At 56.5% G+C, this 20,137-nt stretch overlaps 5 protein-coding genes across 5 annotated transcripts; 2 read left to right on the forward strand and 3 right to left on the reverse strand.

Moving 5' to 3' along the window:
• Nucleotides 1-5,855: 5,855 nt before the first annotated feature.
• MFIFM68171_10729 (uncharacterized protein) lies at nt 5,856-6,551 on the forward strand (the record flags this gene model as incomplete). The annotated part of the gene is made up of 1 exon (XM_071066148.1): nt 5,856-6,551. One exon carries the CDS (start codon nt 5,856-5,858, stop codon nt 6,549-6,551), a length of 696 nt encoding a protein of 231 aa, XP_070922249.1.
• Nucleotides 6,552-8,433: 1,882 nt separating this feature from the next.
• MFIFM68171_10730 (uncharacterized protein) lies at nt 8,434-9,505 on the forward strand (the record flags this gene model as incomplete). Its single annotated transcript, XM_071066149.1, has 3 exons — nt 8,434-8,879; nt 9,017-9,085; nt 9,235-9,505. The coding sequence occupies 3 exons, from the start codon at nt 8,434-8,436 to the stop codon at nt 9,503-9,505; spliced, it is 786 nt and encodes a 261-aa protein (XP_070922250.1).
• Nucleotides 9,506-10,115: 610 nt separating this feature from the next.
• On the reverse strand, nt 10,116-12,807 carry MFIFM68171_10731 (uncharacterized protein; the record flags this gene model as incomplete). Its single annotated transcript, XM_071066150.1, has 2 exons — nt 10,116-11,584; nt 11,697-12,807. 2 exons carry the CDS (start codon nt 12,805-12,807, stop codon nt 10,116-10,118), a joined length of 2,580 nt encoding a protein of 859 aa, XP_070922251.1.
• An 874-nt stretch (nt 12,808-13,681) lies between these two features.
• On the reverse strand, nt 13,682-14,566 carry SAR1 (COPII coat GTPase; the record flags this gene model as incomplete). The annotated part of the gene is made up of 4 exons (XM_071066151.1): nt 13,682-14,022; nt 14,091-14,156; nt 14,246-14,389; nt 14,548-14,566. The coding sequence occupies 4 exons, from the start codon at nt 14,564-14,566 to the stop codon at nt 13,682-13,684; spliced, it is 570 nt and encodes a 189-aa protein (XP_070922252.1).
• A 1,046-nt stretch (nt 14,567-15,612) lies between these two features.
• On the reverse strand, nt 15,613-17,841 carry MFIFM68171_10733 (uncharacterized protein; the record flags this gene model as incomplete). The annotated part of the gene is made up of 1 exon (XM_071066152.1): nt 15,613-17,841. One exon carries the CDS (start codon nt 17,839-17,841, stop codon nt 15,613-15,615), a length of 2,229 nt encoding a protein of 742 aa, XP_070922253.1.
• Nucleotides 17,842-20,137: the final 2,296 nt, after the last annotated feature.

A 20,137-nucleotide genomic window follows, 5' to 3' on the forward strand; every position in this document is an offset into this window, starting at 1 on the left:
AGGATTTTATACAGTCGAAGAACATGGCTTCGATCCCGGCTTTGCTTGAGAGCGCTACGTAGGTGAGTGAGGTGAGCGAGTGACGTGCTTAGGGCTGATATAAAAAGGCCGGCTAGGCAGCGGTGGAGACACTGCAGCTTATATACGTCCGAATCCGCGTGGGGGAATAGGACGGGGGACTGAGGACGGAGGCCAGCGGTCACAGCCTCGCGTGGGCTGCAAGCCCGATCCTGTTGCAGATGCAGGGAGAACGCCAACGCCTGGGGACAGCTCAAGCAGTTGTGGGGATGACAGCGCCCTTCGGGAACTCCCTAGATTTGATTCTGTATGCATAGGGCGCCACGCAGCCCGAGGGAATCCTCATCGTGTTCGCGCGAGTTCTGGATGGGCATGGTGGACTGATGAGAAGGGTCAAGGCAAACATCATGATTACATCCCCCGCACTGTAACAAGGCGGCCGCCGCCATTTTTCGAGCGCGGACTGTTGATGACCAAGGCTGCCGCTGTTGGTCGTTGGTCCTCAACCAGCTGCGCATTTCCTGCGCAGCGTAGAGGCTCAGCGGCCACTTTTCTAGGACTTCCTCTACCGTGCTTGGCGATGTGCTAGGGTTCGTGCTCGGCCGACTGGCCACAGGCGAGGACCGCTCCAACGGTCCTGACCAGGGTGTCCTCACTGGGCCGAGCACGGACCATGTGGTCCCCGCCGCATTCTGCCATGGCCAATCGTGTCGACGCTGCCCCAGGCTGCCGCCAGGATTCAACCGCCAGCTCGCCAACAGCCCTATGAGATAGCTGTCGTCATGCCGGTGACGCGAGCCACTCCCGCTGTTGACACGGACATTATCCCCAGAACCCGCTTTGGGAGTCCTCGGCGGAATATGTATCACCATTGGACCGACTCGGATCCGGCACACTCAAACGGCCAAATAAAGCATTGGTCAATCGGCCCATTGCGGGCATGCGAGTGCTGTCGGGACTGTATGACTGCCCGCATTTGCCGTCGAGTCGAGAGCCATTTCGTCGTCTCAAAGCGACGATCATGGCCCTGAAAACCCCGGCAGCCAACAGCCTGGGCGGCCGCACCACATCTGGGGACCGGGGCTGTGCGCCCAGCGTGCCCCCATAATAATCCCGTGTTGTGGCCAAGGCAGAGCTGCTGAGTTGACCCGATCCGGCAACCGACCGGCGACATTCTCAACCTGCCGAGATGCCTCGCCGTGTTCTTATCAGGACTGATCGGTTTTGGTCGCGCGCTTCTGAATTCCGCTAACTATCGCACCGTGCACCTGACCCGACCGAGATTCTCATGTTCCGCTTTCGAGCGGCGGTTTTCCGGCCGTTCCCGACAGCAAAATGTGTCACCGTCATCCACAATAGCCAAACCGGGAAACATGCATTCGCCCAGTAACCATCATTACCATTTGCCGATGACTGTCACGTCGCGAACCCACTCACAGAAATTGTCGCTTTTGATCGGGCTCAGGTAGCCCCGCCGCTCTTTCCAACACCGATAGCCTGCGAAACAATACTAACGCCACGCCGGACTGGTTTGCGACGTTTAGAATGCACTTCTCGTAGTAAAAATATTTAGCGGCATTTTATGGGGAATTTGGCGGCCAACTAGACTCTGTCAGTAATCTAGCTCTAATCGGCGCCGTTCGGGTGGGTTACTGTATTGCGCCAGGCTCGGCTTAATTGACCCGGCCTTGTGATCAGTGCATGGAGCTCAATCTCTCGGTGAACATCGCGACCACTCACACCGAGACCAAGCACAACGCCATGAACCTGGTGACCATTAATAGTGATCGTACGCGTTAAGGTTCCCGTTTCCGGTTATTGACCCGGTATCGGAAGAATAACATCCCTACCTCTAACTCAATGGCATCCATATGCAAGTTATCCCCGAAAACTGCAGCATGGAAGCTACCATTTTCTAGCTGGCCAAATCCTCGAGTTTAGCTTGCTCTACGATAAGCCTTTACTACGCTCCCCATGACATTTTGGGACTCGATGATGTTCCCTACGACGCTGGGCACGCCGCAGACCGTACGATTGAACAATATGGCGTCCACGTTGTCAAGGCTAGGGGGCATGGGATGAATGTGTCTCCCACCTCAAGTGTTGCCAAGGGCGTCATATTCTGGGCGCAGAGCATGACGCCATTTGGGCTCCGAGAGCCCTTCTAATCACGCCAGCTGTTTTGAGTTGTGGGCCTGGAGCTGGGCTCCATCAACAATAAAGGAAGTCTTGACAGACTGCTCTCTCCGATCGGCCGATTAGCACACTACATCGCGGAACTCAGCAGATGCCCAGACCGCCGCGAGAATTCGTATCATGTAGATTTGCTCACTCTATCACATGAGCCCCCCTCTTAAGGAACGGAATTCTAGAAAACCTGCATGTTCTGGCTCCGCATGGTGTTGAGCGGAATAGCACTGAGGGTAGCTTATCAGCGTCAGCGTGGTGATTTGGGCCCGTGAGGGTTGGTATGATACCCATTGTAACGCTTCGTCACGCCGTAGACACAAAACACGACTCTTCCTCAATCCTCTCTGCATTAGCTTATCGACACCGACAACTAGCGCCGTTGCAGAGAGACCAAAACGGCCAAGGACGACACCGGCCTCAGCCGAAGTAGACAATTACCTATCGTTTTCTGCTTCCACCACTGTTCCTCGTGGCTCCAACCTCAAAATCAATAGGCGACCTTCTAACGCAGCTTCAACGAACCATGGGACCCGGACCTTCTGTCATCGTCACCCGGTTCGAGGTTGCCTTTCCCCCCCTCTTTCTCCTAACCTGGTAATTCCTCATCCACCCAATTCAACCCCCACCCCCTGGCGTCTCCTCTGTCAACCGTGGTCGACCTCGGGGAAAAAAAGGGAGGCAATGCCAGTCCTCTCATCCGCCACAGCGTCTCTCGCCTCGTACACTCCATCGCAAAGGGTCGAAGCGGCAGCGGCCGTCTTCTCTCGGGGCGGGAGTTCCCGGCCGCTAAAATTACCATGTCTGTGGGAGGTTGATGATCGTGACGGTGTATGCGTCCGCGCGCGGTCGCTAGCTGGGTATGTGGGAATGGGTTCTCGAAAGACCGGGCCCCTCAAGGTCATTGTGCACAGTATGCGACTTATCCAGTCTGGCTCCGGTCCCGTCGACTAAGACGTTGACGAGGGCTCGCTCTTCATTGCTGGGGCGTCGTTAGATGAGGTGGTTGGATAGGAAAGAAAAGTGAGCACTGTATGAGGTAGGAACGCAGTATGCCGTCTCGCAACTGCTACCTGCATGGGTACCGCATCGCCCTCCGCCTCCATCGTAAACAAGCTAGTCACCCTCCTCTTTCGTCACCTTCCCGTGAGCCCTATAGACTTAGTGACACATCATCAAATGCATTCATGAACCACGAAAAATAGGTCATCCATCAGGATCCAACTCGTCAACCAGGGCACTCGCCTCCGCGACTGAACCGGAAACTGGGAACCGCCAGCGACCGGGTCGGCCGGTAACGGCCAGAGAGCGACTTGGATGGGGTTCTCCCGTAAGAATCCCCAGATGGAATTGTTGTGATTCGAGTCAGCCGCATGACTCGAGCTCGGTCCCGGTCCAACGGATTGGAAACGACAACTCTTGACGGGTTCAAGCTGTAGAGCGCTGTCCCTGTGTATTGGATTGTTCTGCTGGGAAACGCCCTTTCCGTTAGTGGCAATGCGTGCAAACGGGGTAGTGGTGAATCGAATGAGCAGTCCGCAAGCAACTCTTGAATGGGCACAACGTGTGGAACATGCATCCCTTCCCGCTTGTCCCAAGGTTTCGCCCCTGCGCAGGCGCGAAGATCGGTACATATAATTGTTGCCCGACTGAGAATGAGCGTTGCACTTGACTCAAATCACACGATGGATGTTGTGGAGAAGGCCTGCTATGTCCGAGCACCAACACCCCCCCCTCCCTCTCTCCTTCGCCCAATCCAACCCAAACTAACCCAGCCCCGGCTGTCTCCTTTTGCGGGGATTTGCCAGGGGCAATTTTGGTTGGATGAGATGAGAGATCTAGGAGAAGCACGCGAGATTAAGCATAACCCATCTATGATAGCGGCCATATATCGTTTATTGAAGACTTAGCAAAAGTGGCGTTAACACCTCACCGCAACCGGCCCGGGCAAAAATGGCTGCAGATAACGTAATGGTGGAGACGTACACCGACGTTTTCAACCGAATGTGTATAGAGCGATGATCTCAACCATGTGAACGTTTCGTCGGCTGTGGAGAGCGGGAATTTCTCTTCTTCTCAAACACGATCACCGTTGCTTGTCTGCCGATCCGTCCACCGCCTCAGGAGGAGCAAAGCCCTTGCAGAAAAGATCTGCTGAGCGAGCGACGGATGCATGAAATTCCCGGATTTCAAGAGATCCACAGCGTGGCGCAACCTGTCGATTAAATTAAGCACCAAACAGCCGCCAAGCAGGGTGCAACCCAAGGACCAGGAGGAGCATCCCTCCGTTTGTGATCTCGCTTCTGTTTCGTCAATGTGCTTGTCGAGGGGGGTGGGCAATGTCGAATGAAAAGACGCTGCCTGTTGGTACCTGCATTAGCGCAATCAATCACCTCCAAAGAACCGCATTCACACAGTGTCCGGGTCGTCTCCGCGCAGGACAGCCGCAGCAGCGGCCGGTGTTTGTCTTGACCAGTACTGTGAGCCCCAGCGCCGGGTAGGGCCCAGAGTCTCAAGGAAGCAGACAGAGATCCAAGCCAAATCGAAAACACGAATGGAAAAAAAAAAAAAAAACAATAATAAAAATTCACATGCAAGCCAGAGCAGAGTGAGTGTGATTAACAAGCCCGTAGAACAACGTAGAGGGTGTGACAGCTGACAGCTGCCACCTGCCACCTGCCACCTGTGAGGCCTCAGCTGTGGCGATACGCGCTCTCACGTATCGCGTGGTGCATGCTCATCTCACGCGTCTGCTGGCGGCAGGTTCGCGGCAGCCACTAATAACCGGACACTACACCGCTCAACGGTGCAAGTAGTGCAATGCGGAGTAAAGAGGAGCCAGGGCCTCCGCTCTCGCCCACATCGCTCGCGCTGCTTTACAAGGTGTTGAAAGTGGTGGCAGATCAGACCTGCTCAAAGCAGGCAAGCGAGAGATGGAACCGCCGGGATCTTGTTGCCTCCTTCAGGGCAGCGTTGTCAAAAGTGGCGAATGCAACATTCAGACGAAATTGGTTCCCAAGCGGGCGGCCCCTTGTCACCGGGAGAGCGAAGAGAAGCTGTCAAATCAGAGCAGTGCACTGATGAGTTCATCGGGCCTAAGCGCCTCCATTTGACTAGAGACTGACCAACCCGGAAATCAAGCTCACATCAGAAGACCCCTGTCTTTCCGGGGCTGTCTGGATAGGGGGGGAGGAGGGAGAGAGGGGGAATCGGTCGGCTTCGGTTCGGCGGGTCGTTGTCCGCACGGGCGGGGGCGGATTTGTTGTTTTGTTAGGGTCCAGCAGCCACGGCGGGGTGCCAATGTTCCCTTGATGTTCCCTCACAATGTTGTACCATCCACCGAGCCCCTGGATTAGCGTCCCGAATTGGGCAGCCCGCCGCTGACGGTAATTTCCCGCTCTTTGCGCGAACGTATCCAGGCAATGGCCGGGGTGGCCTATTTAACGATGGCCAGTGTCCAACTCGAACCCGTTCTCTCTCTTCTCCTTCTCTCCTCAGCTCGAACAAGCCAATTCTAAAGCTCCTTTGACTTCGGTCGTCCACTCTTTAACAAACGCTTCAAAGCTTTTAGCTTTTTTGTCGGTCTTTACCAACCCCTCAACACCAAAAACAATACCTTCGTTTTAAACGAACCCTAAACAGTCATCAAAATGCGCTACGCTTTTGCTGCCGCTGCCCTCGTCGGCACCGCTCTCGCCGGTGAGGCCCAGAGCACTGTTTACTCGACCGAGTACTACACCGTCACCTCGTGCGAGGCGACTGTCCCCGACTGCCCTGCCTCCAGCACTGTCGTCAGCTCCTCGGTCTACCCCGTCACCACCTCGACTATCTACTCGACCACCACCAAGACGGTGACTGACTGCCCGGACACTGTTACCCACTGCCCGGCCGACTCTACCATCGTCGTCACCGAGACCGTCGCCGTCTCGACCACCGTCTGCCCGGTTGACGAGGCTACCACCACGGAGGTCCCGCCTGTCGAGACCTCGGTGGTTAAGCCGCCTGTCGACAGCAGCTCTGTTGTCCACCCCCCGGTTGACAGCAGCTCGGAGGTCCACCCGCCTTACCCCACCTCGACCTTCGTCACGGCCGCCCCCGAGTGCCCCGGCACCTCGATCAAGACCATCTCGACCTCGATCACCACGGTCATCCCGACCGTCATCTACGAGACCGTCGAGGTCCCGTGCCCCACTGTCGGCCCGTCCTCCAGCCCGTCGGGCTACACCCCCTCGGGCAAGCCCACCGGCACCAAGCCTCCCCAGCCTACCTTCACCGCCGGTGCCTCCACCATGGGCGGCTCCATCGCCCTGGCCGCTGCCGCCGGTCTCGTTGCCCTCTTTGCTTAAATTCTTTCCTGTTAAGCTTCTCTAAGTCGCATAGCAGCGTTGAGGGCCTATGGCGAGCGGTGAGAGTTTGGGATTTGGGAATTGTCCTTCAAAAGGCAAGCGCGGATTAATGGGCATGATACCTCTATGTACTTAATCTTCTAATTGTATTTTTTTTTTTTTTTGGCGTTCATGTATGGAACGGCTTTTATGAACGTCTTTTTTTTAACCCCTAAAAATTTGTTGAAAATACCTGGGTCTTTTCTCACTGCATGTGAATATTGCGAAAACGATGAGTGTTCCCAACGTCGAACGACAACAAAAACAAACAGTAAAAAGCTCCCTGGGCTTCCCTGAGCTCCTGCAATGCAAATCCAACTGACCAAACGTAATGGGAAAGGTGAAGGGTTTTGCTGTAATGTGAGCGCCGTGCCACTACCCTGCCTTTGGTTCATTTCCCGTGGGGCGGGTCAGTCGGAAATTGCGCTCTGTTGATCGGTGGCCGGCTCTGGCTGCTGATTCTGCTGATTCGCTAAGATAGGCGGTGCTGACTAGCAGACGGTCCCGCTCCTTTTTGTTTCAACCCCAGATTTTTATTACAGGCCCCCCCAAGGCCTCCAAGACTGGGGGGTTACCAGGGATTGCAGACTGGGCCAATCAGGGGTGTCATTGACAAGTCATCTATTCATGCAGAGCTGCGTGGTACAGAGCCGGGCGGCGTGGTTCCCTCAGTCTTACCCAGCCCCCTCCCATCGGGGCGTTGGATGCATTGTTGCTGACGGAGAAGCCAGCTGAGGTAATTAATGCTGGGTTTAGGAGAATGAATGTTCAGCTTGCGCTCTCGTATTATTAGAAGCGACGATTGGGCGAACTTAAGCCCCTCGGGATCATCCGACGAAGAATGCGTATAGGTAGTGTAGTCCATGTTTTCTTTTTCTGCTGTCTGGGGGTGAAAATAAGCTTTTTCTTGCTCTCTCTCTTCCCTGCCTGGCGCTCTCTATCTCGGATCAGGCAGTCTTACATTACATTATGGTATTTGCACAGCATTTGCTGAGCCGGTCCGAGCCGGCCGTAGATTCGGTCGGGCGGTCCCCACAGCTTCCGACCGTGTCTTCGGCGCCGGGGGAGTTTTGTCTCGGAACGACCCCGGCCAGCGCCGTCCTCGTCCCGTCCTCGTCCCGTCCACGTGAAAAAGTTTCACCCATCATTCCGCCCGGCCCCGAGCAAGGCATGATCTGCAAAGCATCATATGGCGGCTCTGCTCCCCCCACGCCAGAATCGGATCGCATGAACATACGCTGCTCAATGCGGGGAACGGAACGGCACCGGCACAATATCGATGCGCGGCGGCAGCGCCCTTTAGCAAGCCCGTACTATCGGGCGCCACGCAATCCCGAGCATGGCAGAATATGGCTGCTAGCAAATCGCCGATTTTGTCGGCGCCGCGGCTAAACTCGTAACTAGCTCTCAACCCAGTCTTGAAAACCCGTCTCCGCTTTTAGCTGCCTCTTCTATCTGGGATTGCGAATATGAGATGCCCAAGGCGGCACGCGGCCGCTCTCGGGTTCTTGATTAATGGTGAGATATGGATTACAAAAGACGGGGAAGGGACGAGAATCCGGCAACCTGGCCATCTGGCACCTGGTTTATATTCATTGATGATGCCAGACTCCCCGCATCTCCCTCAATTGCTCTTGGACTTTCACCAGCAGTGGCCTGGGGATCCATCCGCTCGTTTCTCACCTCTCTGCTTCTTTGCTGTGTCGGATCTAGCTCTCCTGGCGACCGGGAGAGCCGGGCTCGTACATGGCATCTTCCACTCGCTCAAGTGAGAGGGGCCGAATACAGCCTTGAAGCTTCTTTCTTCATCTTGTTTGCTCGAGCAAGTCTCGTAAATACCAAGATGGCTTTCCCAGTTTCGATTTTCCTCTTTCTCCTTTCTTCCCTCTCCACCACCATCCTCACTCCGGCGCTCGCACAAAACACCACAGTCACGACCACAACAACTGCCACCCAAACCATCACCCGCGTAGTCGATATCTTCTTCCTCAACCAGCCTGCGTACGAAGGGCTCCCTTACACAATGTTCCACCGCGACTCAGGGTCCGTCATAGCCGTCGACAACGTCAACAATCTCACCACCTACGTCATCACCACCACCCGCGTCGACCGCCGGCCCCCTCCGTCGGCCACCCGCACCGACAACGTGACGACGGCGATCCCAACCCTCGAGCCCACCCGCAGCAGATACTGGCGACCGCTGAACGGCACCGGCGAGCCAAGCACCATCACACAGGGGCCAGCAACAGCCATGTTCACCGGCACCCGCCACTGGCCAGATCACACCGTGTATTTACCCCCGCTGTTCCCCTCTGTGCCCTGTCTCTTTTCCCTGCACCCCCCACCCGAAACAACATCCCACCACGCTCTCTCAATCCCTCGTCGACTGACTAAGGCACTAACGGCTTATTCTCCAAAACCAAAAGAATCAACCGCTGCTCCCTAAACGGCACCGTCGAGGCAGCATGCAATCTAACCCACGTCGGCGACGTATGGTACGTTTTTGTTCCAACTCCCCTCTCCTCCGATATGCTGTTAGCTGTGTCATGGAGGGAGAAGAAGGGGGCGGCGGGCGGCAGCGGAGGAGGGAGGGGAAGAGCAGAATTATAACTGACATTTTCTGATTCTCCTCCCCAATAAAAAGGTATACGAAAAACCCCGAGTGGAACGGCACCTATTCGACCTACAGCTACAACTGGACCAGCGGCGACCGGTTCGGCTTCGCGCCCGTCACCATCACCGAGGGCGCCGAGCTGCTCACCGGCCCGAATCCCACGCCCAGTGGCGCGTCGGATGCGGCTTGGGGCGCGGTCAGAGGTGGACCGGCTAGGGCGGCGGTGGTTGTGCAGGCGTCTGTGTTGGGCCTTATGTTGATGGTTGGCATGGGGTTTTGGGGTCTAGGGGCTGGAGATTGAGTTGCCCTCGGGAAGGGTAAGGGAGGTGTTTTGGGTGGGGAAGGGGGAGAAAGGGACGGATATTGGTGAGTGAAATGCGTTGTATTCTAGGGCTGGGCGTCACGGAAAAGCTGATGATGAGAGTTCATGAATTTGGGTTGGGTCCGGTAGGAGAGGAGAGGTTGGACTGGAAAAGGGGGGGAAAAAAAAAGACACGAAATGTTACGTTTCATCAGGGAAGTAGAGCCTTTCCAGGCGAGTTACTGGGAGCCGCTGCAGTGTTGCTTGATGATTGTTTTAATCTGTATTTGCCAACCATGAACCCGTCCTCCGATAATCAGGACTGAATTCAGACTTAAACACAATAGGCAATCCGTTCCAGCGTCACATCCTTGCAAGCGTGCGTAGATGGTAGGGTGTTCCTTGACCTGGAGCGCCCGAAGTATAGAACACAAGCTCAAAGTATCTATTGTGGATACTCTATGCCTGTCTCATCCTCTAGTATGATATATCTACTCTTCGGAATGCAGCTAATATGAATGCTACAATGCTCAGATCATGCTTGACGCCTCCCAGTAACACAACCAAGCATGGACGAATAATCCAACCTGGCTTGTCAGTACCAGCTTCCTCAGTCAATCTGCCCCTCAGCGCCCGCCAATCCCATCGGCGTAGCAACCTTCGGCTCTCTCTCCCTTGGTCGGATCCTCAATTCCTCCTCTGTCTCCCCGCCGTCAAGGTTTACTCCGGAATCCCCATCCCCATCAAAGTCCGTGGTCTCGTCCTCCGTCCCCGTATTACTCCCGCCTCTCCTGTTCTTCTTCAGCAAACTCCTCAAATCGTCTTCGCTCAATATACTCTCAATACTCCCCCTCCTCTGATAAACACCACCATCCCCGCCAACAATCGGAGCACCATCTCCAGCACCGACTCCAGCACCAGCACCAGCACCAGCACCAGCACCCTTCGCACCCATTCTACTCTCCCTCCGGCCTCTCTCGACAAGTCTCTCCACCCTCAGCCGATTCCCCACAAACCTCATCTTCGGGAACGCGCTCTGCTGTCCCTCATGGATCATCCTCGCCAACGTGGCCTCGTCGGGGTCACTCAAGATCCGCCAAAAATCGCTGGGGATGCTCTTCGGCCACACCGTCACGGTCCCGCCAAACGTTTGCAGCCAGAGCATGCTCCAGTCCTGGCCCAGCGGCCGCGGCAGCAGTTCGAGCTGCCGCAGCACGCGCAGCCACTTGGTCAGGTCCAGCTTGATGTACTGCTCCGTGGCCGAGCCGAGGTAGCCCCCTCGCCAGCCGCGCCCGCGGCGGTGCGTGACGGGTTGCCCTACATTGCCTCGCGACGAGAAGAAGAAGAGGTTGATGTGGGGGTTGACCTGGCTGACGATGGTAAAGTTGACGTTGAAGTGCAGGTTGAGCGCCTTGATGGGGATGTCGGTCCGCAGCGAGCCGTCCTTCCACTTGTGGCCGAACGAGTAGGGCACGAGCTGGCCCGACCGCGTCTTCATCATCAGCACCACCGGGTTGACGATGCCGGGAACGGCGGCCGAGGCCAGCACGGCGGACCAGATGACGCAGTCCGGGCTGGTGAGGTAGTTGCACAGGATGGTGGGGGAATGGGGGTCGGCGGGGACACACGAGACGTTGAGGATGCGCCCTGTGCGCTCGTACGCCTCGCGGAAGGTCATGGACCCCCGCGTCCACCAGGCGCACTGCTTCGCCCAATCGACCGAGTCGAACCGTGCGCCCGTCTTCCACCAGCGCCAGAACCAGACGGTAATGGGCTCGCGGCAGGCCGTGATGCGATGGGCGAGCGCCGGCACCAACAGCTGTTTGAGCTCCTCGTTCGTGCGAGTCGCTACGAGGGCGGCCACCAGCGCGCCACCGCTCGTGCCCGTGATAATATCGGGTAAGTAATCCTCCTCCAGCAGCGCCTTAACAACACCAAAGTGGTAATACGCAAACGTCGCCCCTCCTGACAGGCACAGCGCCGTGCGGCCGTAATTTGCGCATACGCCCTTGAACAAGACCCGCTTCTCCTCTTTAGTGAGCTGCTTCGTCTCGATCAAGAACCTGATACTCCTCTCGACTAGTGATCAAGTCAGACCCTTATTCCTTCCGAAGACACACACACACACACAGAGAGAGAGAGAGCAGAAAGAAATTAATAAAACGGGGGTGCGTGATGAAAGCGGTCTCACCTTCATCAATAAAGTTCTCCACCAAATTCTTCGTCCCATAATACGTCTGGCTATACAGCCTTGGATTCTCAACTCCGGCAAAATTATTCTTGACGCAGGCCTCAACGAGCGCCTTCAGATCCTCCACCGCCTCCCTCCCCTTTGCTGTTCCCTCTCCGTCTACCACAATAGTCCCCTCCGCTTTCTCCGCCCTCCCCCGCAACCTCACCATCTCCTCCAGCACCCTCCGTACGGTCTTACTATCGTAGTAGGCAAACTCGTCGCTCCCCTTCCACTCCCCGTTGCCAAAGAAATCGTCCATGGCCCTGGCCGCGCGCACCCAGTCGGCGTAGCGCCCCGTCGCGCGCATCGCCCGCCGCAGCCTCTCCCGCTGGCCTCGCCACGCGACCCACTGCTCGTACAGGTAGATGTACGTGCGCGTGAGCAGGTAGGCGAGGGATAGCCCGCCGATCCACGCGCACACGGTCAGCAGGAACGGCCACTTGAGCAGGCTGTACAGGTACCCCTCGCGCGTCTCGTCCTTGGAGCGGCTCCTTTTCTGTCTCTGCTGCTGCTTCTTCTTCTTGTTCTTCTTAGTGCTGTTCCCCGCGACATCGTGGTCGTCCCGGCCCGAGCGGAGCACCTTCTCGTGGACCGGGGCCCAGTCGTGCCTGGCTGTGAATAGCAGGCCGCTGCTGCTGGACCGGCGACTCCGGGATGGTGGACCCGGCGCTGCTACGCCAGCTGCCTGGGCGGTTTCTTGCCGCGCGTGTGCGGTGCGGTCGGCGTCGGCGTCGGCGTCTTCATCGTGGTGGTGCAGGCTCGAGGCGGTCCCGCGGCGAGTCTCGTCAATATCGAAGCTGCTGGGGCTTTTGCGAAGCGCAGGACTGTTAAGGCGCGAGGAGAGGAGACCTCCTCCCTCGTCGGGGGATTGTGGGACGGGGTCTGGTGCAGAGAGGGCCTGGATAAAGGCCTCGATGTGTTCGGGTGGGAGAAAGTCGGTGTCGACGTCTGGAAGGCGGGTCCAGTCGAAGGCTTCGGGGGGAAAGCCGTAGGTGCGGGCGGGGATGGTGATGTTGATGCGTTCGGATTTGGCCTTTGGCCTTGCCGTGCCGTTCCTCAGTTCAGCCATGATGGTCTGCGCGGCGCTGGGCGGCGCTTCGGCACATGATGGGGAAGGGTGTCTCTTCTAGCCAAACGCTTGGTTCGGTTTGAGTTCGGCCGATAAACGGTATTGCGTAGAAAGCGAAATAATAACGATGAAATATGCAGTTGTTCGAGAAAGGAAATAGCGAGAGAAGAGAAACAGGGACACTCAAACGAGATTCATACAATCTTAGGAGTGATTGCTGAGCGGTCCTAGGATTGGTGGCATGCTGACGGCGATTCCAATCGGTAGTGGTGTGCAGGGTGCAAAGTTACTCCTGAGTGGAATGACGTCGGTCGATCATTCCAGCCTCAGCAGAGCAGGTCAGTGGACCCACCATCACCAACGCTCATAAACATGATCAGCCCCTGCCAGGGCCTCAGCGACTCAGCGGTGGGCGGGCGGCTGAGCCAGCTCCGTCCCAAGACCCCAGGGTTACCTAAGATTTCATCTGCGTCTGCGTCATTCCAGGTCGTGGAGTGCGCAAAAGGACTCGGAGACCAAGATACTAGACCCGCCAAGCCTTGCGGCTGCTGGCCGAGTCCACCCGAGATTGTGAACTCGGATCGAGAAATCCGAGTCGTCACCCGGCACGACAAGGAATGCTGAAGCGACCGAAGTTGCCCCCAACGCCCGTAGACGCCTAGGAGAGAACAGAAAACACAAAGTACAGTACAATCCCAGCACGTCGGTAGACTGGAACACAATCTGCAGAAGCCAGGCCCTTCGCCAGCAAAAAAAGCATCGCGCAAGTCTTGGATCTATGTTTGATTCCCCTTTCGCTTGGCCCGTGTTCGCGCTGGACTTCGTCCTCCTGACGCTCTCTCCTCATTAACACCTTCATAACCCCATCAGCCCCTTACACATACTGAGACAGCCACCGGATACCTTCACCATAACCCTGTCTCATGACCACCGAGCACATGAAGACCTCGATGGGCCGGATGCCCTCGAGCGGCACCTTGCCCTTGCCCGTCGTCTGATACATGCCGAGCTGGTGGCGGAGCTCGTCTTCGGACACGGCATCCGGATGGTCGATCTTGTTGCCGAGGATGACGAATGGCACCTTGGCCAGCTCCTCCATCGACAAGAGTGCGTCGAGCTCGGCCTTGGCCTCGGGGAACCGCTCATAATCCTTGGCATCGACGAGGAAGACGACGCCATTGACTTCGGGGAAGTAGTCCTTCCAGAGACGGCGGGCTGCAGCACGCATTCCCTAATTAGCTCTCGTCCAATGGTAGCATCACCTCGGAAAGGAAGCAACGCACCCTGTTGATGACCGCCCAAATCGAACGTCGTAAACCTCACATTGCCAATCGCCAGCTCCTCGGAAGCTATTGCCCCACGGAAAGTTTTCAACCGTCAGCTAAACCTCCCCTTGTTCATAGATTCTCAAAAGCATAAGCCGGGGGAAGCCTCATACTCGGATGCAGCGTCGGTTGCAGGATCGCAACGCGGTCATTCTTCAGCATGTGTAGCAGCGTCGTCTTGCCGGCATTATCGAGACCGAGGAACAGCAGCTTGGCGTGCTTGTTAAGCAGGCCGAGCGACGACAGGATGTCGTAGACTGCCGGTTGTTGCAGCGTCAGCATCACCTAGTCGACTCTTGATTCGTGTTGGCCGTCATCCTCTCCCTCTTGCGCCCTTGACGGCCCCGTCATCCTCGGGCGGGGAAAAGAAGATGCCATGCACGGTTATCGAACAACGGAAAAGAGGAATGCCTACACCAGTTAATGATCCACATTGCGTCTTGATTTCGATTCGATTCGGCGTCGGGCGGCGGCGGACGGGCGTATGTCAGCAGATCGAGTTCTTCGCACTCGCTCCCTCTCTCGCTTGAACCCAAGTGGGAGGACAGGTACAAGAATGGATTCTTGCGGTGGCTGAAACTCCAAAAAGAAAAAAAAAAAAAGAGGCAGAAATTGATCGTTGGTTTCGATGGGGCTGGTCGGTGGTAGTTATGACGACGGAGGAAAAGGGAACGGGGATCACCATCGCTCGATCCTCGAACAGGAATTGGCCAGCAAGCACCCATGCGCAAGGGTGGCAGGCCTGGTCGGCGTGCCGGTTCTGACACCTCAAATTTCAGGCCAACATTAAGTGAACCAACGCGCCTTTGTTCTGGTTGGACAAGCAGCTTCCCGCTCGGGCGCCGAAGAGTGCCAGAGCCACCGAGTGGTCCGACCCAAGGCCATTCGCAAGCTCGAGGGTACCCGGCCGCTATCCATCCTCGTGCCCTAGCATCGTTGACTGTTGTTTGTTTTGTTGGCTCAGAAGCCAAGTAGTAGCGATTATTCATAAAGCTACGGTATGCGAATATATTCTAATGGCTGGTCTATGGTTGATCGATCCGTTTGGTTTGGTTTGGTTTCGTTTCGTTTCGTTTCTTTCGTTTTTGACATGCTCTCCGCGGCTCACCAAACGGACGTTGCCACCACGTTGCACTTTTCACGGGGAAAAATATTCTCCAAGGGGTTTGATCAACACCACGACGCCACTTGCCCCTGTATGCAAAAATTTCCCATTTCCCAAAGTATGTACCGCGAATTCTAGATTCAGTCCTCCCCACAGGATGCGTAGCTTTCGAATAATTACAAACAAACAATAAACCACAGAAGAAACAAAAATTCAAGAATACGCCATGGTCGTGAACCCATAATAGCGGATGTATCCGCCCAGGCTCTTGTCAAATGAATCGTCAAAATGCTCCTTCCCAGAACCCTATGATGCGCTCCCGAGCAACTTGTCCGCGCGTTGTGAAAATGCTAATCAAAGAATCCTCCGTCCCTCTCAGATGGAAAGTACATAATTACCATGGCCGCCCGTCTTGCCGGCCATAAACAGGCCCAGCTCCCGCATGCGCTCAGCGCCCTGCCCGGGAGGGGGGCGTCTGACATGCGCCTTCTCCTTGCGCGCACGGTTGTAGTACTTTTGGTAGAACTTCTCCTTCCGCCGCTGCCGCTTTTGTTCGAGGCCCTTGACGATGTCGATAGCGCCCCGGACGTGCGTGTCCTTGCTAGTGACATTGGCCGTATGCTTTCGAGCCTTGAGGTGTGGAAACATGCCGCGTGCTCTCGGTAACGATTTGGTTTGCGTCACGCTAGGCTGGAACGCCATGGTCTTGAACGCGATGCCTTGGGTGTCCGGTACGGGGGAGACGAGGGGTGACTTGGATGCCATGCGGGGCGGTGCCGGAGACCGAAGCTTGCGGGGAGAATGTTGATCAACGTGCTTCCGTGGTGAACGACCCCGTATTTTGGGTGCCGGCGAAGGGCGCCGCTTCGGTGGTGGGGAGCGGCATCGCCTCGGAGACGGCACACTCCCCTTCTTGCGGCTCCTACGATCACGGTCATGGTGGAGATCCTCCAGCTCGCCGTGGAGCCAGAGATGGTCATCGCTCTCGCCGTACCCCTTCCTGTACAACTCCTCGGCCTCATTCTCTGGTTCAGAGGTGGGAAAGCTGGGGTCGATATCTTGCGGAATGAGCTGGTGCTTGTCCCGCTTTCGAGCCTCAACGCACGAAATGTACGCCTCTTCCAAGGGTTTGTCCTCGTCTAGAGTGCCGCAGACGAAATCCGTGCTATCGGGTAACTCGGGTGTCGGGGGTCGGAACGGCACAGCGCGAGATCTCGAACGCTTCTTCCTCCGTGAGCGGCCGGCGTCCCGATTGGAGCCCGCCGAAGAATCAGAGTTCTCGCCCGGTGACAACCTCCGCGGCACTGATGCCGCACCGGACACAGAGCAATGATGGCCGATGCGGGCGGTCCACAGAACCAAACCATCATCCTCATCGTCAGATTCGGCGAATCCAGTCTCGTTGTCCGTCTTGTACCCGTCGGAAGCCTCGTCATCCCATCCATACTCAGTATCGGCATCATCATTCACGCCGTCACCCGTCTCCTCGTCGTCCACTTCGTCATCCAGATCATCCCCATCGTCGGCATCCAGAGAGTTGTCCTCGACATCCTCGTCGTCAATCAAGTATTCTTCCTCCACCTCTTCCTCCGCTTCCTCATCGAGTTCTTCCTCGAGATCCGCTTCCTCTTCAGCTTCCTTACCCAACTTTCGAATCGCGTTTTCCTTCTCAAGCGTGTCGTCGATGGTGAGTTTGGGCATCGACGATGTATCATCACGCCGTATCCAGTCATCTTCCTGCGGTTCGTCACTCGCAAACTCGTGGAATCGCACGCACTCGCTCTCTAGATCATTGAGATCTGCCGTGAGCCACCTCTTACTGCGAGCGGCAGCCGGGCTGCTAGGTGGCCTGTGGGGTGTCAAAGAACGAATGGCGCGGACGGTAGACGAAGACCGCCGTTTCTCGAGGCCGGGAGAGCCCTTTGGCGTGCTGGGCACGAACCTCGGGACTGGTGTGGGCGGCCGAGCTCCCCGCTGTGGCATATCGGCGGCCCTTGGAGGTCGAGGCGGGCAGGCAAACGTGATGGATGTCTTCTTCGGCGCATCTTCAACCCTCACCCCGTCTTGGGAGGGCGGTGGCGGGCGCACCGATGCCTTCCCGTCGGGGTTTGGCTTGGCTGCACAGGCAAAGGAAATGCAGCGCTTCTTCTCCAAGGCATGGATGGCAGGATCCTTGCTTCCTCCGGTCGCCGCAGCAATAAATGGGACGAAGCCGGTGTTGGGGAGCCGCGGGCTCGGGGAGCTCGTGCGTGCGGGCGTCGTGATACCCGTTCCGCAAGTGAGCTCAACGGTTGAAGCCAGGCTGGTAGTACTTGTAACGGAACGTCGTCGTATGGGCCGGAGGAGAGACCGAGAATCATTGGCTTCGTCGTCCGACCGGTTTTGGAAAGCTTTCGTCAGGAGAGATTCGTGATGTTCGCTCCCACGGCGGATGGGGTTGCGGCGGAACTGCGTCGAAATGGTCGATATAGACCTACAATCCGGCGGTTCATCGGCATCGGCACCCGCGTCCTCCTCCACCGATGGCTCTACGTTAGCTGAATGTGTGGCTGTCCATGCCAGCACATTCGACGTTGCGTGATCGCGGGGTGTGTGGTACTCCATCTTGGTAGATTGGCGGCGCGTGGTTGCGGCCGACTTGCGGGGGTTGGGCCAGTGATCGCCCTTTGAAAAACGAACAAGGATGTTTCGCGTCCAACAAGACGCGGGGTTCCGCCCTCAAGGAGGTTAACTCCAACCTTGAAGGCGTTTTGGTGTTGATCGTAGTATCGTATCCGGCTGAAAGGCTGCAACGGATGCAGTCCTCTAACTGAAAGCTTGCAGCTCGTGTGCAAGGTGGTGTGTCCCTAGGGACCGCATTGCTATAACCGCAGAACCATCGTCGGCGATATAGGAAAGAGTCGCTAGGCCGGGTTGTTTGATGGTGGTTTCGTTCTCAGGCGCGGCCGTCGGCCGTCGACGAGCGAGTCTTCGAGAAAGGTCGTGTCGGAGCGAGGTCGGCCTTTTGCAGACGGTAGAATGACGTCGGAAAATGGAGGAAAGTTCCGCGTATTGGGTCGAGGAGGTTGTTGGGAAGGGGGACGCAGCACAAGAGCGCTCTGCACGACGTGTGGAAAAAGACGGGAAATATCAGGTTTTTGGACCGGCGGAGTACGCAGGGCAGGATAAGGTACGGCCGTGTATCCGTCGCGAGATGCAAGGAAGAGAGTTGCAGGGTTCGGGGTGGGATGTGGGCGCACGGGTTGCCCTGCATTCCAGCGGCGCAAATGAGGTACGAAGGGCCACCGCACTAATTGCTTGGCTTATGGGATGGGCGGTCTGCGAGCGGTCGCAGCGGGCGGCAGTGTTGGAGTGGGACAGCAACAGAATATCCTTCCAGTGGACTGTTAGTGCTGAGGTCACCGGCTCAGAGACAGGGCAGGTCTGCCGCCAGACCTTTGTTGGCGCAACCCAATGGCAAAGGAAAACAATTTAGCCAAGGCCCCACCTCCGTCCCAAATTTATCGGCAGAACAAGGAACAAAAAGAGGGTCCAAAATGGTACGCTACCGATGTCCACCTTGTTGGATGTTACTGCGCTGCGCGGAGCTTACATCACGGACTCTAAGGCAAGTACCTATCTAGGGCGGATTACATAGCCATCACGGGATATATGAGAGGTTTGGTGCTAGATTTAGGTTTTCTTGTAACTACCGCACTGCGTAGTGAACTTGAATGAAAAGTGTTGAGCCATCGAAAGGCTTGGGTAGTATAGAGCGCCCTGCGGGTGTGGGTGCAGCTTGTGGAGCGCCAGCAGAAACCGGCAAACGGCGGGATTGTCCGGCTTTTTTCTTTTTTTCTTTTTCTTTTTTTTTTTTTGGGGGGGGGGGGGGGGCTTGGCCACCAGGTCCCTGATTCTATCCAGTAGGCACGCACAGGCCAGAATATCATGGGAGTTCCCAACAGAGTCTTACTTATATCAGCTTATGCTCCGCTCAGTGTGCTGTAACACCGAACGGTAGGGTACTGATGGCATAAAGACACATGGCCAAACTCGGGTCCTCCTGCAATCTGCAAACCAGACGAGACAGACAGGTGGGCGTCTGACCTGCAGGAGGCATGCAGTTGGTTGCTGGGCTCTGAACTGCTCCGCCGTGGTTCAACGCTCACCAAGAAAACAGATAATAGCGCGTTGAGGCCGTAAGCAGCGTATGCATTGCAGAGTTGTGGTATAAGGACCCAAAGGACATCATCAACAAAAGAACAGCAACCTGGCGTCAGCCCCAGCGCTGGATTGAGGATGTCCGAAATCCCCACCTGCAGGATATCAGATGCACCGAAGGCCGCTGGTCCTCGACTCCACCTACTGGCTGTTGGTACCCGCCTGGTTGAGCAGGAGACCATAAGCACCCGCGTTTAGAAAACAGGGCGATTGGAACCCGTGCATACCATTCGTAATGGACTTTCATCAGAATGGCCTGACTCCAAATCCATTGTTCTCTCGCCGCCCCGCGCGCAAGTGATAGGCAAATGCGCTGCCACCCCGATGCCCGCCAAGCCCCAGGTTCATTGGAGCTGACACTGCCAAAATCCGTCCGGTTGATGTCTGAAGAAGCCAAGGTGGTCGTGTCGCGGCCACATGAAAGACCCCTCTCACATCGCATCCAACGAGCTTCTTCTTGGATCCAATATCGAGCCAGGGTCTAACTGGCCAAACCCCGCGATCACCGTCGGGCAGGCAAGGGATTGAAACACAAGCAGATGACCCCGCATTCCACGCCTCCCAGTAGCGTGGGGGACTCATCCGATCAAGAAGACGCAGTGTGCTGGAAATGGCAAGCCGAAGGGCACGTTGGCTGCAATACCTGTGTCACTAACAGCAATGGCTCTTTCGCGGGTGCTCTCCAACAAACTCGGCTCGC

Source organism: Madurella fahalii (assembly GCF_045866475.1).
Source record: "Madurella fahalii IFM 68171 DNA, scaffold_6, whole genome shotgun sequence".
In the NCBI taxonomy this organism is placed as follows: Eukaryota; Fungi; Ascomycota; class Sordariomycetes; order Sordariales; genus Madurella; species Madurella fahalii.